This window comes from Xenopus laevis, chromosome 6S (genome assembly GCF_017654675.1).
Source record: "Xenopus laevis strain J_2021 chromosome 6S, Xenopus_laevis_v10.1, whole genome shotgun sequence".
Classification (NCBI taxonomy): domain Eukaryota; kingdom Metazoa; phylum Chordata; class Amphibia; order Anura; family Pipidae; genus Xenopus; species Xenopus laevis.
Window position 1 is genome coordinate 92,059,143 of NC_054382.1, and position 24,416 is coordinate 92,083,558.

At 37.7% G+C, this 24,416-nt stretch overlaps 1 protein-coding gene across 1 annotated transcript in view; it reads right to left on the reverse strand.

Annotated features, from left to right (window-relative positions):
- Window positions 1-22,253, reverse strand: part of arhgap28.S (Rho GTPase activating protein 28 S homeolog) — an 83,518-nt gene extending 61,265 nt beyond the window's left edge. Inside the window, exon 1 of the mRNA XM_018242253.2 lies at window positions 21,784-22,253. Coding sequence (XP_018097742.1) covers window positions 21,784-21,908 — 125 coding nt within the window. The 5' untranslated portion in view covers window positions 21,909-22,253. The remainder of the gene's footprint in view (window positions 1-21,783) is intronic.
- Between the last annotated feature and the right edge of the window lie 2,163 nt (window positions 22,254-24,416).

The window sequence follows — 24,416 nt, forward strand, 5'->3', positions numbered from 1 at the left end:
AACACAGGAAAAAGAGCCATGTTTTTGCTCATAATGAAACTCCCCCATGGAATTGCACCCAGTTTAAGGAATTGAGTGTAGCATTGTGCTGGGCCCTACCCATATGTAAATAAGACATAATCAGTATGGCATATTTATCATGCTGTGTAAAAAGTGGAGAACAACATTATCCCATTGCAACCATCCAGCATTTACATTTCAACAATTAGAAAACAAAAGCAAAAACCTGATTGGTTGCTTTGAACATCATCACCGGTAATGGTTTACTCCAGTTTTTATTTATTCAGCATGATAAATAGACCCCAAAAGTTACCTGGCAAATGCTGCACTACAAAATGGACCATCCCATATCTCACACAACCAGCAGTGGTGTAACTACCTATACAGCAGACCCCTCGGTCACAGGGGCCTGGGTGATGGGGGGGGCAGACTGTGGAGTCTGCTGCATTATAGTCCCCCCCACCCCCATAAGGCAAGCTGGCTGGAAGAGGGGCCAGGAAGGAGGGACTGTTTAAGCTGGGACCCCTCAGTAGATTTTGATGTTGCACTAGGGCCTCCTCCATGAGTATTTTACATTATACTGGAGTTTATATTTGTTTTTATTAATATTAAAGCGCCAATATATTTTCAGTGCTGTACAATAAATTAATGTAAATGCTAAACATACACATTACAAGTAATACAATAAGTCAATTATATACTGTATAAAGGATGATAATAACTCCTGAGTAAACTACTAGTAATTTGATGTGTCATTCTCATTCTCATTATATGGGTTCCTATTAGTATAACCTACATATTAAAAAACATATTTTCTTTTTATCTAAAGTCTGTTTCTTTTAAAGGACAACTAAACCCCCTTGCTTATAAATACCCATACCCCTACCCTCCATAGTCCCCCTCCCCCCGCACAGGTGTTAACATTTGTAAATGCCCCGTAGCCTGTAATTACCCTTCGTTGCAGAGTCAGTGCAGCAAAACTCACGGGCGCCATCTTTAGCACTTCGGTAATCTTCGGTGCATACGCAGTTGGAGCAGTCTTCTGCTTTGTGATAATTGCGAAAATGAAGATGGCACCCGTGAGCTCCACTGTGCTGACGCTGCAACAAGGGATAATTACAGGCTTTGGGGCACTTACAGATGTTAACACCTGTGTGGGGGGGAGCAGGGAGGGGGCTCTATGGAGGGTAGGGGTTTTTATAAGCAAGGGGGTTTCGTTCTCCTTTAAAGGAGAAGGAAACCCCCTGGGCGCAAAAATCCCTCCCCCCTCCCCTGTGTTGCCCCCCCATCCTCCACCCTGGCCTACCTTTTCCCCCGGGCAGTCTTCTTCCTGGATTAATCGGCATCTTCTAGCGCATGCGCAGTAGGAGCATTTACCGGTACGGATCTACTGCGCATGCGCCGAATGTCACGAACTTCGTGACTTTTGGCACATGCGCAGTAGATCTGTACAGGTAAATGCTCCTACTGCGCATGCGTCATAAACGCCGGTCAAAGCAGGAAGAAGACCGATTGGGAGAAGATGGCGCCTGTGAACTCCGTGGACAGGACCTGCGCAGAGGGGTGAGTAACAAGTTAGGGGCATTTGCCCGGCGGGACAGGTAGGCCAGGGGGGAGGAGGGAGGGGGGGCAACACAGGGGAGGGGGAGGGTTTTTGCGCCCAGGATATTTCCTTCTCCTTTAAGAATGAGTCTGAAAATCCCAAGAACCATGCTTATGTTGCTAATTGTATTATTTATGTTATTCTTGCCAGACTTTTCTAAAACGTCAACATGTTTCACCTTACTGTGTAATTTGTCTAATGAAAAAAAGGGCTCAATTGAAAAAGTCAATCAAGGAGACAAAAACAAATCCCATCGTTTCACTGTTATTGTTTTTTTGTTGTTACAACATTCAATACTAAAATGATCATGTGTACCAATAAGATACAAGTGGGCAAATTTGAATATGTATTTATAAATAGAACCAGCATAGCAAAGAAAAGCAATGTTGCTTTCTTAATTTGAATTATCGTACTTTTAAAGTCATAAAAGGAAAGCAATACATAATACACATATCTTTTGTATATACAGTCTATGCATACAAAATGGCTAAAGTCACAGTGCATGGCTGTGTTTACCCAGTATGGCTTTCTATAGGAGTCCTGCTCTGGAATTAAGTGAATGGGTGCTTGGACAGCTGAAGGTCAGGTACATAGGCTAGGCCCAATTTTATTATGAAACTTGTGAACAAAATAAAAAACTGCCAGATATCTCCCACTAAGGTGCCAAAAAAGAGCAGAAAAGAAAGAGAATACCGTAGCTGTAACAAAGAGATCTGCTTAGACCTTGCTACAACCTAGCTGGACTAATCTTGGGCCACAGGTGCCCATAGTGGAAAGCATGGGCACAAGCTGAATGAGGCTGGAACTGTGTGCCAAGACATACACACCCCTGTTTCACCCAAATGGAATTGGTTAAATATAAATATCTTGGTACATTTATAAGACAATCATAAAATATCTTATAAATTGTAATTATGTTAATAAAAGACCCTTGATTTGGCTGCTATTCCATGGTCAGGGTTTAAAATAAAATCACTTGATTCATTATGGATTACCATTAATAGAAATGAAAACATATGTAATAAATTCACACAGGCTCTATAACAACTGGATTTCATAAAATACCATATAGGCATCTTTTTCGATGATAAGACTCTTAATAATACATATATACAGTATGGTGTTATGACAAAATATTTGCTGATTTCTAACCTTTTAACTTTCTTTTTTCTGTGTAAATTGCAAACGAACCCTCAGATCTTCCTGCCTAATTGTGCTTAACATAGGAGAACAGTTCGTCATCATTGTTTTATGGAATTTATTTATAATGGCTGGGACTATAGTTCAATTTACAGACCTATTCAACTGGCCATGCCCAAGATGGTGACAGATCATACACTTAGAATGCTAATACATCCCACATTCTGGCTTCTTGTTAGATAATTATAACACAAAAGGAGGCCTATGAGAAAAGATGATGTAGGTTGTGACAGCCAGCATGTTGCTTTCTTTTGGTAATACAAATGATAACTTCTTCTGCAATCTATAGGTGCACTGTTTTGTTCTGTGCTGGAAGCAGTAACAACTGGCATAACTTGTCTGCATTAAAGCACAATTAATGGTTTGGCTAGAGGTTGCTGTACAAACTCCCTCCAAATCACCAACTCTACATACTTACTGAAAGATACCATTTCAATGATTGTGTTTATTCCTTCCTATTTACTGACCACTCTAGGGGCAAATTCACTAAAAGGACAAATTGTGTATTTTTTTGGCAAAAATTATCCAAAATGACAATTACCAGCTAACTTGCCAATCTACTAAAAAGCAAATACGACAATTCGCTAGCAAAAAAGCTTAGTGCTAGTGAACTTGCATGCCGTTTCGCCAGGCAAATTTTCACTCAGCTACATTCTCAACATTACTATGTCAGTGACATCATATCCTGTAATCAAAAAAATCATAAAAAAAGAATAAATGCTGGAGTACTTTTTTCATATTTTAATGTGCGATTATGTTTTAAACTGTTAAATATATTTTATTTACACTTTTTTAACCATTTGAAGCTCATGCCCCACTTGTTTTAAGGTAAGTTAATTTTTAGGACAATAGAGGATCTATTTTGTCTTTATTTTGCTTCCTTGGACATTTTTAATAATAAATAACACTTCCAGCTATTTCCCCATCACATCTCTGTATGGGATAATAAAACTGTTCATACCAATTTATGTCGATATATTATGTGTATTTAGCAATGAAAGAAAATGGGATAGAAAGATTAGGTCAGTGTGTGCAACCAGACACAACTAAAGCTATTTACATAAAACATACTGTCCATTTACAACAGGTGTAGGAGTGTTTCCATAAAGAAACATTATTCAGTAGAATGTGTTAACTTTGTTTTATTATATAATATGAGTGGCATATTTATAAAGTAACCGACAAATAACCATTGCGATCAGCTGTATTGCCTATGAATCTACATGAGTAATATGTCCAGCCAAAAAACCTAAGTCCAAGAAGCAGAGGTCAGACGAGGGCGGTAATTCAAGCTACAGCACAAGCTGGAATGTAGTCTGCCTGCCTTGCAACAATATCTGGACACCCAGATTAGTGCTATTAAATTGAAACCATTTTAAAGAAGTGCTCTTGAAGGTGTGCCACTTTTGATGAGGGTAACCAGTGAGAGGTATCACTTTTGGTCTTATGTCATGTTGTTTGCTATGGATGACTTCAATGTAGACCATCATTTCATGCTTTACCCTCAGCTTTGTTTAGGGGCCAGTTAAAGTAACCCTAGTTCATCTGTAATCTACATTATTGGAATACAATTCTTAATACAGTCAAACCCTGATTTCCATGGGGGGGGGGAATGGTAAAATCCAGAAAACCAAAAATCCCATCAATTTTTTAATCCCATAAAATGAGTACAACTATGCAAAACTGAACATTTTTCGAAATTCTTTTAAAGTTCCTGGTTAGCAATTGTGCCTAGTTTTGCAGTTTTAGTATTCCAGTATTCCAGTATTCCAGTTTTAGTATTCCAGTTGGTTTCACAAACACCTTTCTCAGATGAATCCTTGATAGTAATGACATAAGAAAGAAAAAGGAGAAGCCTGCGGCTTTGTAAGAATGGGAAGCAAGGCAGAAGCAGTGATTCTTCTGTCTGAGTTAACAAGTAGGAAAGAGTTGAGCGCCTTCTTACTAAGTGCAAGAAAGTACAGAAAATCAGAGTAAAATAAAATGTTGCAGGAAAACCTTTTATATATTTAAAATGATGTAAAAAAAACAATGGTATGTTAAGGCTGAATGGAACACTAAATCACACCCCCAAATAAGTAGAAACAAACTCCGACAATCAGGGTTGCAGGCTCCAAGACATATTCATGGCAGATTATGAACTATATGCAGTACCCCATTTGTAACTGCTTCTTGTACCAGTTTTCTATTTAGTATTATTATATTTAACAGAGTCAACTCCCTGCACATGTAAAAGGCAACCTACTGCTATATAACACAATTTGGGCTTGACATATGGCATGGCACAGATTATCTATCTCAGCTTCATTTTCTCATTTTTATTCTTTCTTGGTCAATCCTTGTTTTTTGAATATGTTGGTTATCCATGTCTTATTTGGACAGTACATAAATTAACAAATGTGAGACACCTATTGTGTATTTCCAATATCCTTTACACATTATCTGTTGTTAAAAAGAAGTATCTTTGTATATCATCTAATACTTTTTAATGCTTACAAGCTAGACACTATACTCAGATGATTGTCTGTGCTACCCCCATCACAGTACTGATACTTAAGTACTGAGACTCTCTATTTCCCTTTTATATGAACTATTAAATATCCCTCTGTCGGACTAAGAATTTCCAAAGGGATATGGGTAAATGGTTGCATCAAACCTCGGAACTGACCTAGGCAAAGTTATTTAAATGTCATACTAAATCTTTATTGCTCCTCAATTTCAGTTAATTTCATGAAATGTTCTTTAAAATTTTGCACAGAGCGGATACAAAAAGTGGGGTGTTGCTGACTGAAGAGTCTGGTTTCCAGGGCAGATGTTTATCATTGTTTATGGACATACCCTATGAGACAACCCATTTTGGATGAGGTCATTCTGTAAGAGAAATCCAATCTATCTATGGATATACTAAATACACCTACATGGGCAATTTCTGGTGACACTACAAAAATTCTGAAGAAAGATACAAATTATCATAAATAGTATCAGCTGTTAGCAGATAAACTATATTGCATTGTTGGATCCTGAATATTTCCCCTTCGCTTAAATTGTTCAGGCTCATATATGATTTCTTGTATTGCACTGATTGGTTAGAAACTACCTTAACAGAGAAAGCAAACCTGAGCAAAGTATATTTAAACATCTTTTCAAAGACAACAAGAAATATCATACATAAATATTCAGATTTACCACTAGGTACATGTCCGAGGATCTGGTGGTTCGACATCTAATATCCATTGGGAGCTGATTACAGACTGACAATTCTGGTGGGCCATTGGGCGGAGGGGGTTTATACTTGATTGTACTGTATACGGTATTCTGTTGGATAAGGGGATATGTATATGTGTTATGTTTATGATAGGGGAAGGAAAGTGTGTACACCAAACATAACCTGCCTATATAAGACTTATGTGCAATTGTATAAACTGTGTTCCTAATAAAAGCATTATTTTAAAAACAAAAAAAACAGTATATTACAATTTATCTTAGTTCATCATTTACAAGTACTAGCAATAAATAAAAACAGACAGGTGTCTGCCCAAATATTATTTTCTTTCACTCATAATAACTTTTAATGATTTTCTTTTCGGTCTAATGCAGATATAAGCAGAATAGAATATAATTCATATTTTAGGTTTTAGGTTCAAGGTAGGAATCCATGCACAGCCAGTTACGCAGTAATACCATTGCTGAGTCCCTGGGCAGCATTCTTGTATAGTAATCAATATAATCACCTACATAGGATTCAACAATACATGGTTATTATGTCAAACAACTGAAAGACAAGGAATATGCCACTCTGTCTGCCACCAAGGTGCCCATTGACCTTTCCTTTTGTTCAGTGTCAGACTGGGGCACCTGAAACTACCAGAGAACCTTACGCAAAGAGTCCTCTACATACTCATGTAAGTTCACTTGTCTGCTATGCAACACTGTGATGCCTGTGATATGTACAATGGTTGAGATAAGCCAAGGGAAAAAGAGTGCAGCAGAATGTGGTTTATGAAGTGCAGTAGGTAGTGGTCAGTGCAAATGGTGAACACTAGTAGAGGCTGCTGGACTAGCAAAGGCCCACCAAAATGGGTCCCACTAGAATTTTTCCCAGTTACCTTGTGGGCCAGTCACCCCTGCTTTTGTTAACAAGATCATCGCCTAACTAGATTTTCCATGTTCAGGTATCAAAATTATCATTATCAAATTATATGCTCAAAATTATTATTCTCAGAGTGTATATTCAGTTCCGATGGGTCCAAATAAGCCAACAAAGTCTGTCATTTTTATAGTCTGCTGTCTTCCTAATATTGCTATTCTATCCATCACCCAAAAATTACTATCATAAAAATACAGTCAATTTGAATGTTTCAGCCACCACTCATCGTTTGGAGGTTTTGAGTAACAGCTCTGAGAAAATGGTGTCCACTCATCAAGGCATCCTGTTGCCGATTACAAGAAAATGCTACTACTTTTTTCATAGATCCCTACAAGCCTAATAATAAGACTGATCTCATTTTCTTCGGCTACATGTAGGACAAAACTGCACAGTCCTATCATTCAACCCTTTGGCTAAGTGATCCAAACACATTGCAACTGTAAGGCTAGTTTTTTTATCTTAAAGTAAAAGCTCTTCAGAAAAATGGCTTGAGAAGTGTGCCAAGGCGAAAGGGTAGTTACATGTATAAATTCACAGGGAACTGGTAACAACAGGAAAAAGCTTAATAAATTAGCACAGCTCACTAGTAACCTGGACAATGAGTGGACATAAAACTGTGTAAAGCATATCCATTTTCCTGCACTAGGTGCAAATAAAGAACATTTTTAATGTTAAATAGCCGTTACAAAAAATTGACATTTGTTATTATAAGCAATACAATTTCCTAAAATGCTTACTGTGTAAGCTCTGAATTTTAATATTGTGTATTATTTCACAACACACTTGCTCTACTATTTTCCTAAAGGAAACATGAAAAATTATAGGCACAATATGTTAATGGATTCTGCTAGTTCTTTATGTTCTAATTGGAGACATCTAGCAAATGGCAAGCTATGTTTATACACAATGACATATGGGTAAGCCAAAGTGTTTCTTCCAACTATGTCTAGAGCTCTATGAAAAATGAATTAAATGAAAACATTCTGTGATAAAACTGTATCACACATAACAGATGCATGGCCAAATCGCGTCTTGTAATCATTCTCCATTCTGGCAGCACAAGGCTTTAATTTGATCCACATTGAACACAGGGGGCCTACTCCTTTCCCCCACCCTTGATCTCCAAAAGCAATACTGCATGAGGAAGAGATTACTGCCAGTAACAGTGCCAGAGGAAAGTTATAGCACTGACATTAATGATATCTGATACTTTAATACATTATATATATACACAAAGCAAATCATTTTAAATTTAACAAATACTGCAAACAATACTATCAATTTGCATTCTGCGCAAAGTGGAAAACCATCTAGGGAGAAAACATACTCTTCTTAAAGGGACCCCCCTCTTTAATGGGGTCAGAGTGAAATAAATAGAGGGTCTGGAGTTTCTTCAGTGGTGATTGGTGGCCACAGTGACTGCATATGGTTATTGAGAACTTTTCATATACAATAGCACACAAGTCATATCTGATGGGGAATAGAATTAGTTGGAGCTGGAAATGACTACTAAATAAATGTCTATTAAATAGGAAGGCTGATGCAGGAAATGCTGTTTCCTCAAACTAATGGTGTTTCACACCCAAGTGTGGTAAGATGATATACAATCAATTTTAACGGCCACAGGATCTTTTTACATTTTAATAAATAAGCAAAAAGGGGTATTTCTCCATAGCAGAATAGATAACAGACCTTTCATCTTTTATAACTTTTGACTGAAGCAGCCGCTAGAAATGGCATACCAATTTTTAGGTTCTTTATAGACTGAAACATTCACTTTTTACTTTGTTTTTCTATTTTGTGATGGTGGTTTATTCACTCTCCCAGTCTCCAGTGATCACTTTTGTAATATTTTGGTTGGATTGACAACAATTTTATATAATGTTTTAGTGCCTCTTACAGCTAATAATTCTCAGTTACTCTGCTCACATCTCTTGACTAGTTAGAAAAAATTTCAATAAAAAGGAATGATCTATCTTCAAATATGTAAAATTAATTAAAAGGAGGGGATCTGACTTTTTTTTGTATTACAAGAAAACTTTATTCACAGAAAATAAACAAGTTTACAGTATACATGTGAGGAGGTGAGGGGATCTGACTTATGTCAATCTTTGAATTTGTTATATAGGAGAAAAGAAGGAAAGTATCCCCGTCTTTTTAATCAGAAAAACCACAATTTTTTTTTTATATGTTATCACTATATAGTTTGATTCCAGTTAAACCATTTAACCCCGTGATTCTATATATATTAGTTCCCCCCTTGATAAGTATTCCCACAAAGTGCTAGTGCTTGACCTTAATTAAATAGCATTAAATAGATTAAAACTAAGACTCAATAGATTTTTCATTTAAATATTGTGTATACTTTATAGTTTCTAACTCATAAACAATTCATTTACCATTAATTGATTGTTAAGTTACTAAAAATTAACTAAAACGCCAATAAGGGTGATAAAGTGCCAACAGATTGTGATCAATTCACTTGTAAAACAGTTAAAAGTGCAATTGTTAGTATCTCTGATTCCAAGAAAAGGTAGGAAAAGGAAAATGGTAGGTGGGTGGAAAAGTCCTGTATTTTCTAGCTGATTGTTTTACTAGCTGCAGGACCCCACAAAGAGAGAGAAGTCAGTGCTTCTGGAACTGTGGTGTCAATTCTATTTTAACTAACTGGATTGAAGAGCTATCTTTTTTAAAAAAACACACAAATTCCAGAGCACTTATAGTGAAAACAGTTGAACAAGAATACAGATAAGGAATCTCCTTAATCTGGGCTAAGTGAAGCGCTCAAGCTCTTGAGTTATCTCAAGAGAACCCCCCAAGGTTTTATCTAAAATGGTATAAACCGTTAAGAAATAGCTAGCTAGCTACTTATCAAGGGGGGAACTAATATATATAGAATCACGGGGTTAAATGGTTTAACTGGAATCAAACTATATAGTGATAACATATAAAAAAAAAAAATTGTGGTTTTTCTGATTAAAAAGACGGGGATACTTTCCTTCTTTTCTCCTATATACTGTAGTTAGAAAAAATTGCTGTTCTACTGTAAAATATAAATGCTGCTTTTATGAATATTTATACAGAAAGTCCTTTTGGCATTCAAGGAGTTAAGGCACTCGATCTCATGTTAAAATATTATTTTTACTATAGACAGCAACTTTTTATTTTATCTTGTAAATGACTGGAATTCCTCTAAAGAGGGCATAGGCATTGTTGTCAGAATTCTGCATTTTTGTGGGTAACTCCAAACATTCTATAATCATCTAGTACAGAGTCAGTTGACATAGATGGGGCAGCTGGCCAAACATTCAAGAAATAAAAGGGTCGAAGTTCTGCCTAATGTCTTTTCGATGTCAAAGTACCAATAAAACAGCAGCAACTCCACACTAACAAGAAGGGGAGCAGCCAACTCTTGTTTCAAACAAAACACTATAGCATTTATATAAAGAGTTTCTGTACCATATTCTTGTGAAATCATATGACTGCTAAATAATGACTGGCATAAAATGTATCTAAAATAACTTACTTTAATTGCAGAAATCATATGCCTTTAATATATACCCCATAGTCTTCCCATTTTCAATACACTTTCTACATGCATTTAAAAATGGAGATGACTTACTGAAAAGGGATGCAGTTGAGATAGCAGGGATTGTAGCTATATTATCCAAGTTGTAAACATAAGAGATTGTTTTAATGATAGGATGATGGGAAGAATCCAGGAGGGTTGACAGGTCTTCATACTATTGTATGGGATTATTTTAAACTGACCCATTGCCTCACTGGTTGTTGTTAGGACACCTACTGGTAGTCATATTGTAGCCGCCAATACGTTTTTTTTGCATGCACCACATGATGTATTTGCAGCACAGAAGCAATTATTTTATAGGATTCCAGTATATACATACCCTTACCCTGATAATATTTCCACCACTCTTTGCTAGTTGCTAACATATTGTGCAACAAACTGGTTGTGACTTCTGTAAAGGATGGTTGTTTTCTTTGCAGTTCTGGCCACTCACTTCTTGTTTCAATTTGCACTGTTTGTGGTGGTGGGCATTAGTGTAGTCTGGCAAGGGTTTGGAAAGGTAGACTTTACATGCCCCTTATTGCACCTTGGTTGGGGATGGGCTGTAATATAGATGGTTTCTGAAATTGTTTACCCCTTTAATAGCAAGAAGGCAAATACCAGGGGAAGTTGTGGTGCATAGATAAATGTACAACCAATTTGGAAGCAAAAAGATCTTGGAGTACAGTATTTAAGCAATATGAGAAGTCCTATATACTAAGGTAAATGCATGATGAGACAAAAACACTTTCAGATGTGATTTTTGTACTTTAATTAATATAAAGGAATACTTATGATGGCAAAGTATTATGGTATCTCTTTTACATTTATTTAAAAATACCCAAAAAGTTTGATTTATGGCCGTTTTCTGATGGCTATGCTCCCAACTAAATATTCTTCCTATTGTTAGGCATTTATAAAACAAATTGAGGACAAATGGAGCAGAACCAGTTACATGTTCAAACAAGCACGGGAGGGGGGTCAAGGGAAGAGGAAAATATTTAAGCATTTGCCTTAATATTTCCATACAACATGAAGTCTGCTTTTGATACAGATATTTAAAATGTATTGGCTGATCTCAGCAGGGCTGTGCCAAGTTAGACACACATTGTTAAACAAAACCTTGAATCAAGGCAAGACTTACACCCTATGCAAAAACAAAAACAAAACTGCAAATAAGGTTGGTGGAAATTTATTTTTAAAAGAAGGGAAAGATTGCCAAGAATGCTGATTGTTGCCATGTGAATGAGTGGCCGAGATTTGCAAGCTATTTATCTAATCTAAGCTCATCAATGTGCTTATTTCTTAAAAGGTTAAACTTCACTGCTTGTAATTGGCCAGTTCAATTCCTGACTCCAAAACAGGAAACCAAGCCTAGTATTATCAAGCCTGAAACAGAGATTATGTCCTTGTCCTTCTGAAAAGAACAGGCAGAATACAGCATTATGGCAAAACACTTCTTAGTAAATTTTCTCAAAAAGACTAGGTTTAATAACCTGCCTTCATTGTTTACACACGTTTATGATAAACCTTATTACATACTCTCCATGGATATAAAAAATGTTAAACAATATGTGACATTTGCCATCAGCTTTCTTTTTCGTTCTATAAAGCTACAGTAGCGTTGTTTTTGGTAATCTAGTCCACTGTTATCATTGCCAAGGGCATTACATACATAGTAACATAGTTAGATCAGGTTGAAAAAAGTCCATCAAGTTCAACCCCTCCAAATGAAACCCAGCATCCATACAAACTCTCATACTGACCCCTCCATAAACTATATATAATCATACACTAAATGTAGATTTTAGTATAACAATAGCCTTGGATATTATGCTTGTCCAAGAAATCATCCAAGCCACTCTTAAAGGCATTAACAGAATCAGCCATCACAACATCATTCAGCATGCCACAACCTCACTGTCCTGACTGTGAAGAACCACCTATACTGAAAGTTCTTTTCCGCTAGTCTAAAGGGGTGGCCTCTTGTGCGTGATCTTCTTCATGGGTAAAAAGGTCCCCTGACTATTATGTCCTTCAATGTACTAGTAAAGTGTAATCATGTCCCCTCACAAGCATCTTTTCTCCAGAGAAAACAACCCCAACCTTGACAGTCTATCCTCAAAATGTAAGTCTTCCATCCCTCTAACCAATAGTAGCATGTCTCTGCACTCTCTCCAGCTCATTATATCCCTTTTAAGGTCTGGAGCCCAAAACTGCACCAAGTGAGGCCTTACCAGGGACCTGTAAAGGGGCAAAATTATTTTTTGCTCCCTTGGGTTTATGTCCTTTCTTATACCTCTGCAGGGGATGTATCATGTATAGCTGGCTTTCACTGTCCTTTAAAGAAATATTTTACAAAACATTTTACATGTTTTAATAACACATACAATATTAGATTATTTAAGACATGCAAGGAGTTTACTATTTTTCATTATACAGCCAGCTGTGGCTGAGGTTTCCACCTCATGTGCCAGCTTATATGAGCATACACACATTTGCAAAATTATTTAATAGGACTTATGTACAACAGGGGAACAAGGTGCACCTTGCCACACTTAGGATTTGTGTGGGCCTATAGACACAACAGTTTGTGCTCGCAGAATGAAGCACAAAGGGTTGACATACGCCCTGCATTTAAATACAGATACTATTATATTTATGTTCCCAAAGACAGGTGTAAATATATATATATATATATATATATATATATATATACATAGGCTATTCTGAATAAAACATTCCTTCTCTGCATATCTGCACTTATACGTATTACTGGGAGCAGCCCTACAGCTTGCTGTATGTCTTGGCTGAGTCCCCTAGATATGTAAATGGAATTATGTTGATATGTGCAGTCAAGTCAAGTCAAGTTTTTACATACTCCTGTGAACTCTAAATTTGACCCTTGATAAATCTGCCCCTACATGTTAGGTCACATGAGCCAATTAACAGACAGAGTTCTGTCATTTGCTTCCACACTTCTTCCTGTTACAGTTAGAGCTGCAGTATTTCTGGTCAGGTGATCTCTGAGGCAAAACACAGACCATGGTGATTCAAGGTAAAACAAATAAAAAAGCAATATATACCTACAATTTATATTTCATCTTGGAAATATTCTTTAATATGACACTTATTATGATGTAAACTATCTGTAATCCAGAATGCTTGGGATCTGAAGCTTTCCAGATAACAGATCTTTCCTTAATTTGGATCTTCATACCTTAAGTCTACTAAAAAATCATGTAAACCCAATGGTCTGGCTCTACTTTTAACAAGGATTAATTATATCTTAGTTTGGATCAAGTAGTGTACAATGTACTATTTTATTATTACAGAGAAAAAGGAAATCATTTTTAAATTATTTGACTAAAATGAAGTCTATGGGAGACAGCGTTTCCGTAATTCTGAACTTTCTGGATAATTGGTTTCTGGATAACAGATCCCATACCTGTATGTGTTTCTGAATAAAAAATATGGAAACAGAAATGGTATGATTTTTTGGGTCTGAATGCCAGAAAAAGTACAGTTTTATTTAACAAAATCCAGTTTAGCAAGAACATAAAATGAAACATTATCTAAGGTTATTAGATAAACAAGCCCTTAGGATATCAGAATTAGAATTACTACTGATTGAAAACCTGCAAATAAACATAGCCCTGACCTTCCCCTAACATTCCTGTTGATGCCACTGGAAGCTGTCTAAATGTGATTAGATAAATGCAGCCTGTCTGAAAAGATGGAACCCATATGAACAAGGCACTTAGGGAAATTACTTTAGTAATAGCCACACCACTGTTTTAATTCAACAAGAAAGCAAATAGAGCTGCGTAACTTGATGGCAATGATAAACTGAGTGGAAAAGTACTTGAAAGTTTTCTGCAGGAGAGAATGAGAAATTAACATATAACAATCTAATTTGAATGTAATAAAACTTCTTACTCTAAAAGTTGTTATGTTTGCTCCAAAAGATTACAATACCTGCAAGCACTTCTTAAAAGTGGGCAATGCGCAATTAAAATTCGCAATGTAATAACAGTTTAAGGAAGAGTATTACATTGCGAAATTAGACTTTTCATTCTTATTTGTTCCAATTGTTTTGCTCTTTGTGACTTTAATTACATTACCTCATTAGATGTTATATAGCTGTATAGTTAAAATAATAAAGGGCTAAAGGGGCCTACTGAAAGAAGTTTGCTGAAAACTGCAGCCCTTCTAACAGGATTCCCTAGAAGCCTCCTGTATTTTTCATGTGATCTGGGAATTTTACAGAATGAACCAGTTAGTTGGTTACTTCCATGTCATAGGAACATACAATTTCTTTCAAGCCCCCTCCCCCTGCACAGAACAATGGTTACACTTCTGTGCCAAAAAACACTTAATTAACCAAAATATAACAGTCTATGAATGATTCGATTTATTACTAGGTTTACATACAGTTAGGGATGGGCGAATTTGACCCGTTTCGTTTCGCCAAAAATTCGCCGCCGGCGAAATGTCGCAGACGCCCATTAAAATTTGTCGCGAGGCGAAATTATTTTGTCGCGCGTCTTTTTTTTTGACGCACGTCTCCATACAAGTCTATGGGCGTCATTTTTTCGGCGAAACGAGGCGAAAAAATTCGCCCATCCCTACATACAGTATATACAGTATTTATGTTTATCAGTTGTTAACTTTTGCATCACAGATGCCAAGTATATTCCTTGCAGTTGTTTTGAAATACAACAAATACAACTTCCAAGATGTCTCACATCCCTACTTTGTATATATTATACTTGCAGCTGCTCTGCGTGACCCCAACAAGAAACAGTGTAAGCTCTGAAAGCATTATGGGTTGGGAGATCAATACAATAACAGGAAACAACTTGCTAGACATCATTTTTTGTGTTCACCTTTACATTCATTTTTAATATGATTTAGAGAGTGGTATTCTAAGACAATTTTCAGGTTTTTTAAGTCATTTAGCTTTTTATTCAGCAACTTTAGAGTTTGCAATGTTAGCAATTACTTCAAAACTTTCACAAACCAGAGGTCAGCGGTGGATTAAAACGTAACTTTATTTCCCCAACAGTTCTCCTCCTAACGCGTTTCGTGTGTTAACACACGTAGTCATAGGCAAAGTATAGTGTATGCCTATGACTACGTGACTACGTGATTGTCGGCCAGACCTCCCTAAGCTATGGGTTCGGGTGTTGCACCCGAGCCAGAGCCTGGAGCGGTGAGTAATCTGACTTGAATGCATATGAGAGTAACAATTTAAGCAACTGGTCCGGGGCATTTGCACCTGGACCCACCCAGTTTAAGGGTGAGCGATTTAAAGGAGGATTTTTTTGTGTGTTATCGCATTGTATTAAAATTATTGGCTGCAGGGTTAGAGCATATCCGAAAAGTATTGTTCATAAATAATTGTTAGCAATTACCCTAGCAACCAGGCATTGCATACCTGCCAACATTTTGGAAGTAAAAAGAGGGACAAAAAATTTTTTCCCGCACGTAGCACAGCAATTTTTTGACCACACCCCTTTCTGTGGCCACACCCCCCTAATTACTATGTTTGTTTTACAAAATTTGGCAGGTTATGAAAGTTTGAAAATATTTCTCCTTATCTAAACTGTGTTTTTGTGTCTCAAAATTGTTACAAAGTATCTTATTTGCACCTGTTAGCTGTTCTGGACTCTGCTAAAAGCCAATTAAATTAGAAAGTTTGTTTCTTTTTCTAGCTGTTCAGTGCAGAGAAAAGAGGGACTTTCCAGTACAAATGAGGGACTGCGGGTTGAGCTGTCAAAAGAGGGACTGTCCCTCCGAAAAAGGGACAGTAGGGAGGTATGGACATTGATTTGAATGTGAGACTGGAATATGAATAGAAGAAGAACTGAATAGCAAGATGAGTAATAAAAATAGCAGAATATTTGTTTTTAGATGCTATCTGTGACCCCCCATTTGAAAGCTGTAAAAAGCCAGAAGAAGAAGGTAAATAATTCAAAAACTATCCAAAAAAACAAATATGAAGGTCAACTGAAATTGCTTAATATTAGCCATTCTATAACATACCACTACTTAAAGGCGAACCACCCTTTTAATTTATGAATACCATATATTTAGATTACAGTCTCTTCAACAACTAAATAAAGTATGAGGGTAAATTACATTTCTTGTTAATTCTTTTGCCTTCTCTCAGTAGTCTATTTTCACTCATGTTTGGTAACATAGCAAGAATAATATAGCAAAAATCATTGTTAGCTTGTGGATCTGGAGACCTACGTGCAATATTCTGTAATGACTACTATTACCTTACGTGAGTAATTCAGAGTCTGCCCCCCTTAGGCACTAATCTTGCCCTGTGGATGATATAATCACTAGAACCATATATAAAGATTTTAATTATGATAACAAAACAAATGATGCATAGTCATGTTTATTTATTATCTCATCTATTGTTATGTATAATTTAATATTATTTATAATTTAATTTATTACTGTGATAAATCAAGCTTAAAATTCTGTTACATAAGAGGCCCAGTTTTGAAAAGAATATTTTTTTTTTAATGTGGTTTGCTTACTCTAGATAAATATAACCATAGCTGTCATTCCGACACTTCTGTTTAACAGGATAATGCATAACAATCACTGGAGTGCTTCAGAGAGAAGTAACAGAAGATTGGAAGTACAGCTGCCTTTGTCACTCTGCTGAACTCTTGCAATGGTCTAACGCACACGATCAAACTGCCACCTGGCCGATGAAAATGATGTGTGATGCAATAAGGGAAGAGCAATAAATATATAGGAAGGCTGTTATTCTTTTTAAGAAAAGACTGCAACCCTAGACCATAGGCACACTAGACCTGTACTTGTTCTTGAAACGGCATAGCCTATTTTGAATCCCAGTCCAGTCGTGGACAGAGCAGATCTTGTATGAAATGCATATGGCACTGAATAGTGATGAGCACATTTTTTAGCAGTTTCTAAAAATTTTCGGCCAAGCGAAACGGGGCAAATTCTCACATCAAAAGCACTGGATTTCTGCTCCCTTCCCCGCATTGCCTTGTTCTGAACACATTCAAGTTCAGTTATGAATTAAAACTACAACTTTCCAGACAGAACAAACAGAAATCTGCTTAATTGAACCAAGTATTTTTCAAAATCCTTTTAGAAAGATGGCACATGGGACATATTCTCCGCCAGGTCCTCCTCTCATTCACTTATTTGGAAAACATGTGACTGTGATGGTACTGGTGCCTCTCAGCTGGAAAGTGTTCTAGTGATGGAAACAGAAGTGGTTTGTACTAGATGCTTCTCTGCCAGGTGAAACAAGCTGGCAGTTATGTCCTGTTTGCCAAAGCCTTAAGTTTTATAGAAATTCCCAGTTCTCTCCAGTTATGGCAATGATTTCTTTATAGAGCCTATTGAAAGTGTTTCTTCTTGTACTGAGTAAAAAGTATGCTTCTAAGATATATGCATTCTAATTCAATGTTTTGTCTTGATACTCCAGTTTTCTCCCATACTTCCAACCCATACAGGCAGGTTAACTGTCTCCTTATAAAGTTGTTCATATTATAATGCTGATTGTGATAGAGACCTTAAGCTGGCCAATCAAGGGCAGATTTAAGCAGCAAATTCGGGCCTGTTAGACAACAACTTTTCTACCCCTGTATGGACACCTTTCACGGAGGAAGCAGACCCTTAGGCTGCAGGGGGACCCAGCAGGTATAGGTTCATAATTCATATACAGTTTCAATAAATATTGATAAAATAGGTTAACCTCTAGATATTTTGGGGGCCTTTAAAATTAATTTCATGTGGGGCCTACTATTTAGGCCACTGGCACCTACCGAATGCTTCCCCGACAGGGATCTGGCTGCAAAATTAACAAGATATACATTCGGAGGGTTTGCAAATCCCAGACTTTCCCAGAGGGCCGAGACTGTTGCACAGATTTAAATATAGATTTCCAAACATAAAGCACTAGGGTTCCCGCGCTGGTTGCTGCCTTGCCGGTATTTTACCAGCCTGGCCAGTAAAAATAATGTGTGAAACAATATTATTAATAAGGAAGAAATGCAAAAATATAGTAAGTACAGTATTTTTTTCCAGAAACAGTGCCAACCCTAGTAATAACTAAAGGGGCAGATTAACAGATGTGTGCCTGGTTTATGTTTGTTGGTGTTAGCTGCCTACAAATTCACCCTTAAGGTGGCCATACACGGGCAGATTAAAGCTGTCAATATTGGTCCAATTTGGCAGTTTATCTGCCCGTGTGTGGGGAGTATCCGACCGGTCTTCCCGATTAAGATCTAGGCAAAAATTGGCCTGATTTCGATCAGGCAGGTTTGATTTTTCATGCAATCGAGGACTACAATAAATAGTTGCTGAGGTCCTATCATCCATTGGTGCCCATTTCCTTCATTTGACTCTAGGGCCGAATGTTCGGATTAACCCGATTTCGCTGTTGGTGGGGATATTGGGGAAAGATCCACTCGTTTGGCAACCTCGCCGAACTAGCAGATCTTATCATGTATGGCCACCTTAAGTTGGATGACTTTGAAATTAAAATATCACAGAGGATAACATTTATATAATTTCAGTGTAGCATGTCTTAGTCAGTATAATAAGAGAATTGGATATGGGACTGAATACTTTTGCAAGGGTGCTGTGTATATGTATATATTACAAAAATATTAATACAGTTTTTGTCTACACAGACACATTATCACCTAGTTTTTTAATGGTATTCTACTAAAAGAATACAGATACTGTATATAAAGTGTATATATATATATATATATATATATATATATATATATATATATATATATATATATATATATATATATATATATATGAAATGCAATGTCTAATTCTCTGCATATATTGCACATTCCAAGAGACCACATGCTGAGCTCATAAACTCTATGAGAAGCATATTTGGGAAGCCTAGATGCTGCCTTTAATAGAACATATGGCTTCGCCTACCCTTTGCTGCAGGGCAGCTGTTGTAGGGTAAGATTAGAAATTTTTAGTGCTGGGGCATATTTTTAACAAAAGTCATTCTGAAATGTGTGATTCGCCAAGTAACAAATAGCCAATGTTTTTATGGTCAGCATAAGACAACCATTTATCCTGGATTTCCTTTCTCTGTACTATTGACTAGTACACTTTTATCGATGTCCCACTTTTGGTACACTGGTACTAGCAAGAGAATGTGCACAGACAATGTGCTGTATTCAAACTACTTACTGTCAGTGATCCCCACTGTGGTAGGATAGAGTCAGACAATGTATCCATGTACAGTATTTTTACCACAAACACCCCCTACCCAAACACCATAAGGTTTCTTATAAAGTCCGAAGCATATTCACTGCATAACCCAGAACTGACATCATTACAAGAGGTGGACAAGGCAGGGAGCAAAAATTGCTAATACTTTTTTAGGTTCAAAAGGGACATACAACCTACTAGACTCTCCATGCTCGGTTCCTGCAGACTGCTCATACAATAAGGAAATTATAGCATCTGCTATTTCATGGGAACCCAATTCATAACTCTACTGTGTATTACAGTGCCATTTGATGCTGGAAACCACACCACTATACCATTTAATGGAGTTGCTTTGCTGGGAGTCACTATGCAGACATGATAGAGCACGTACAAAAAAATTTCAATTTTGTTAGTGTTGTACAACATTAGGCAGTCTTTGGTAATGTCATTTGGAATGTTTATTAGGCACTTTGCTTGCTTCAAATTGTTAGCCCCCACACACACACACATATCTATAAATATATATATATATACACACACACACACCTATTATACAATCCATGAGTGTCCATCATAAAGCCCATGGGCCACATGGCCCCTAATCTGCTCCAGGGAACAACACACTTCTTTATTTTCCATCATCACTTTTATATAATTAAAGGCCCCCTAGACAAATATTTGGATAATGACATGCAAAAAGTTGGGCAGCGCTAATAGAATCCCTTCATCTAATCTTTTTAAATAACTAACCTACTCATTGAATCTCTACCCTTCCACCATTTACATATTTAATAATTTAACTGTATATCTAGTGATCTGTCTATAGGCATACAGAAGTAAATACAATTGGAACAAATTAGCTATGTCTATCAAGCAGCAAATAAGTTAGAAATGGCCAGCCCACAATATCACACACATGGCTACTTATAATGCACCAGTTCAGATGTTGGGTCCATGGGCTGAGCAATTGCACAAGGGAAGCACCATCAGCAGACAGATTTCTTATCCTGAAAAATGAACTAGTCTGGATGGATGCCGATTATTTGGGATTGAGTGAGGGGGAGGCACGCACACGTGGTGCAATGGTCAGTCACTTTGTTCAAAACAATAGAATCGGTGATCCATGTTTCAACGAGTGTGGTCAGTATTAGGATTACCTTCTCCTTAGGCAGAAGTACAGAAAATCAAAGCCAACTGAATGAAAAGTACGTATAGTTTTGGCTTGAGTCAGCCACATCTGATTTTAATAAAAAACACAAATTCCCCCTTGTACAGCCCCCTATTCAAGCAATTCCAAGTAAATGGCTATATCAGCAAATTCCATGTGACTCTGGCACTGAGATCCAGTATATATATATATATATATCTATATATATATCTATATATATATCTATATATATATATATATATATATATATATATATATATATATATATATATATATATATATATATATATATATATATATAGAGATATATATATATATATATATATATATATATATATATATATATATATATATATATATATATATATAGAGATATATAATTTTTGGAGGTATGTTGCACAGTTAGTTCCTATACCTTCAGTTAAAATGCAAACACAAAGTTACCATAGATCCCAGTGTTTATGTACTAATTGCTTTCAATACTACAGTTGGTAGAACTAAATCACCCCAAGAAGAGCTGGGCAGACTATAGAGTGACCTGATGGCTAAGCATTTGCTGTGGTGCAGAGTTCACAAAGTCACAGCGAGAAAGAATAATAAAAGGCAGATAGATGTGACCAGCAAATCTCAATGAAAACATTCAGCTGTTCAGCGCAATCAGATGGCATCAGTCACACACTAACACAACTACAGACAGTATCCAATTCACTATATTGACTTCCTTTTTTGGACTGCAAGTTTATGTGTTCATTAACTACAACTCCCATCATTCCCTGTTGTCAGCTGATCACCCAGCTGGAGGGGAGGGGTAACAAGTTAGACAAAGAGAATGTTTTCTGGATTACCTGATCATAGGAGACTGGCTGGATGGCATGTCTGGCACAAAGCTCTGCTCTCTTATTGGTGAACTAGATGGAGTGTATGAATGGTATCCAGTCAGGATCACGCTGCCAGAGTCCTTTATCTCCATTATAGCAGATGCATGACTTCCTCGTAGTGTTGTTCACACAAAAGGGAGAATGTGTTTAGAAAGCTGTATGTGTGGCTGCTCTTTCCCTCAGTCTCTGCCGCCCCGTTGCTTTTGTCACTACCTCAGAATGGGTTGAGAGCAGGACAGCAGCAGCAGCCACAATAAACCCAGCTTGGATTAACAGATCTTCAAAAACACCGCCCCCACTTAGTGAAGGAAGTTCCCATGTCTGTGGGAAGAGCTCAGAGCTTAATCCTTCTCTGCTTTCTCAGTCCCTGCTATTCCCACACACAGGCTCCCTGCTGCATCCCAGCCTGTCACAGGGAACTGAAAAGAAGGGGCTGAGTACTCAGTTTGTTGTTACAGTTGTAGAGAGGTTTGTACTGACCTCCAGTAGGTGACGTTGCTCCACCCTCTGTGTAGCTGCAAGAGGAAACCATGTCATATCCAAAATGTTACCCAAAGAAAAGAGAGAATGCAGGGCTGGGAGCCAGGAGAGATCTGTTCTGCCCAGCCGACAAGCAAAGTCCTCAAACCTAATATCCTAATATTCAGTCTGGCTAGTGCACTTATACTGGGCATATGTTATTTAATGGACAGAGCAAACTTGTACATACAGAATGGTTAATTGACAGTTGATAAAATTGTGTGTGAATGTGATAGGGACTGAGATTATAAGCTCCACTGGGGAAGAGACTGATATATAATGAGGGCTATGTCAGCACTATACTGTATATATAAAGCATAACAATAATAGAATACTCTATTGTTACTTAGTCTATTCAAGGCTATATTCTGGTCCAGTGTTGCCCTAGATAGCAGATCTTTGTGCCCATTTGGTGCAATCGTAGTAATTTCATGACATAACTCACCTGCGCATGACATCACTTCCGTCTGTGGTGCCACACAGGGTGGCCGTGCCAAGCTGGCCGATCATCCCAGGCAACCCAGCTGGCCACATCGCCTCCCCAAGTGTGCGCATATGGGAATGTGTGCGCGTGTTCGCAAGCAGGCACACTTTGCACAGTCTGCCTTGGGAGAGGGGAACTCACTCAGCACTTGCTCGGCCGAACTAGAGGTAGGCAATGGGGAAGGTACATGCCTTGTGCCCAGGGTTGGACTGGCGCATTTGGGGCCCACCAGATTCAAAACTTCAGGGGTCCCCTGCACGCATGCATGAACGGGCCCATGAAGGCTGGGCCTACCGTTTTTTTTCCCGGTGTCCCGCGGGCCCAATCTGACCCTGCTTGTGCCCATCAAGCTTTGCGCCCCAGGCATGTGCCTCTTCTGCCTACCCCTAGTTCTGGCCCTGCTCTCCTCCTCTGCCATTGGATTTTGTGGAAAAGTATCCAGTGGCAGAGGCTTTAATTATTTATTTTTGAGAAAAAGATTTATTTACCTTATAGACACCCGATGGCCAAACCTTAAGTCTATTTCATTGTCTGCTGCAAATGTGACTCAGTCCCGTACAGCTTGCAGTTTACTTCTAATGTAGATATCAGAGACACGGGAAGATACAGGACACAATTACTACTTTTGTTTAGTTCTAGCTTACAATAATATTGTAGTAGTCAAAGAGTGAAGAATGTATCACGCATAATATTAGAACCAAGGAGTTCTGTGATCAAATACACAGGGCATAAAACTCAAAGGAGGACTTATTTACTAAACTTACTCATTATGCTATGTGCAGACAAAAACAGGAACAAATCAATAATTCTTGTTCCAATAGTGTATAATTTGTACCACCAGGTGCAGTTTAAAATTGGGTGATTTAAGATTTGCACAGTGAATGGCAAACAGGCTGCCACAATTTTTACCCAATAAATACAAAAATATATAGATAATTGGTAATTAACCATTATGGTCCAAACAGTGCTGCATTATATAAGCCCCCCACAAGTCTTTATTTCACACTGCCAGACTAGGTCAAACCTTCCATCCTTTGTTCCTGGGGTAGTAGCCTGGGGGTGGGTGATGCCATCAATTCCCACCCCCTCCACCTACCCTGTCCTTTATGTATGCTCTCCACTATGTGCATTTATTCAGTGTAAGGAAGCAGAGCAATGTGTCAGATATTCCATCCAGCCAATCTTCTCTGATCAGATAATCCAGAGCTACAACTAAGAGTAGAGTACATGTGACTAGGCTGCGACTGGGAAGGGGAGCATTAGACATGTGCCTAGGCTGCCTTCTCTAACTCTTTCCCTCAGTATTGTATAGTGAGTGAGTGCACTGGGGTGACAAGTGGATAGCTGCAGTGCCCTATTTTTGTCCTGTCACCTTAACTACCAGATCTCAGTGCACCCCATCAGTGAACTCACTCCCATTCCACTCCCTCTACCAAATTTGTTTGGAAAGTATCCAGCAGCTGGGAATATTTTGTGTTGTGAAAAATATTATTTACCACATAGGAATCCAAGGGCCACTCCCCTAAACCTGTTGCCCTTGGCACAGACCATAGAGTTCCTATATAGTTACAGCCCTGGGTACTGGATTTGGTGTCAA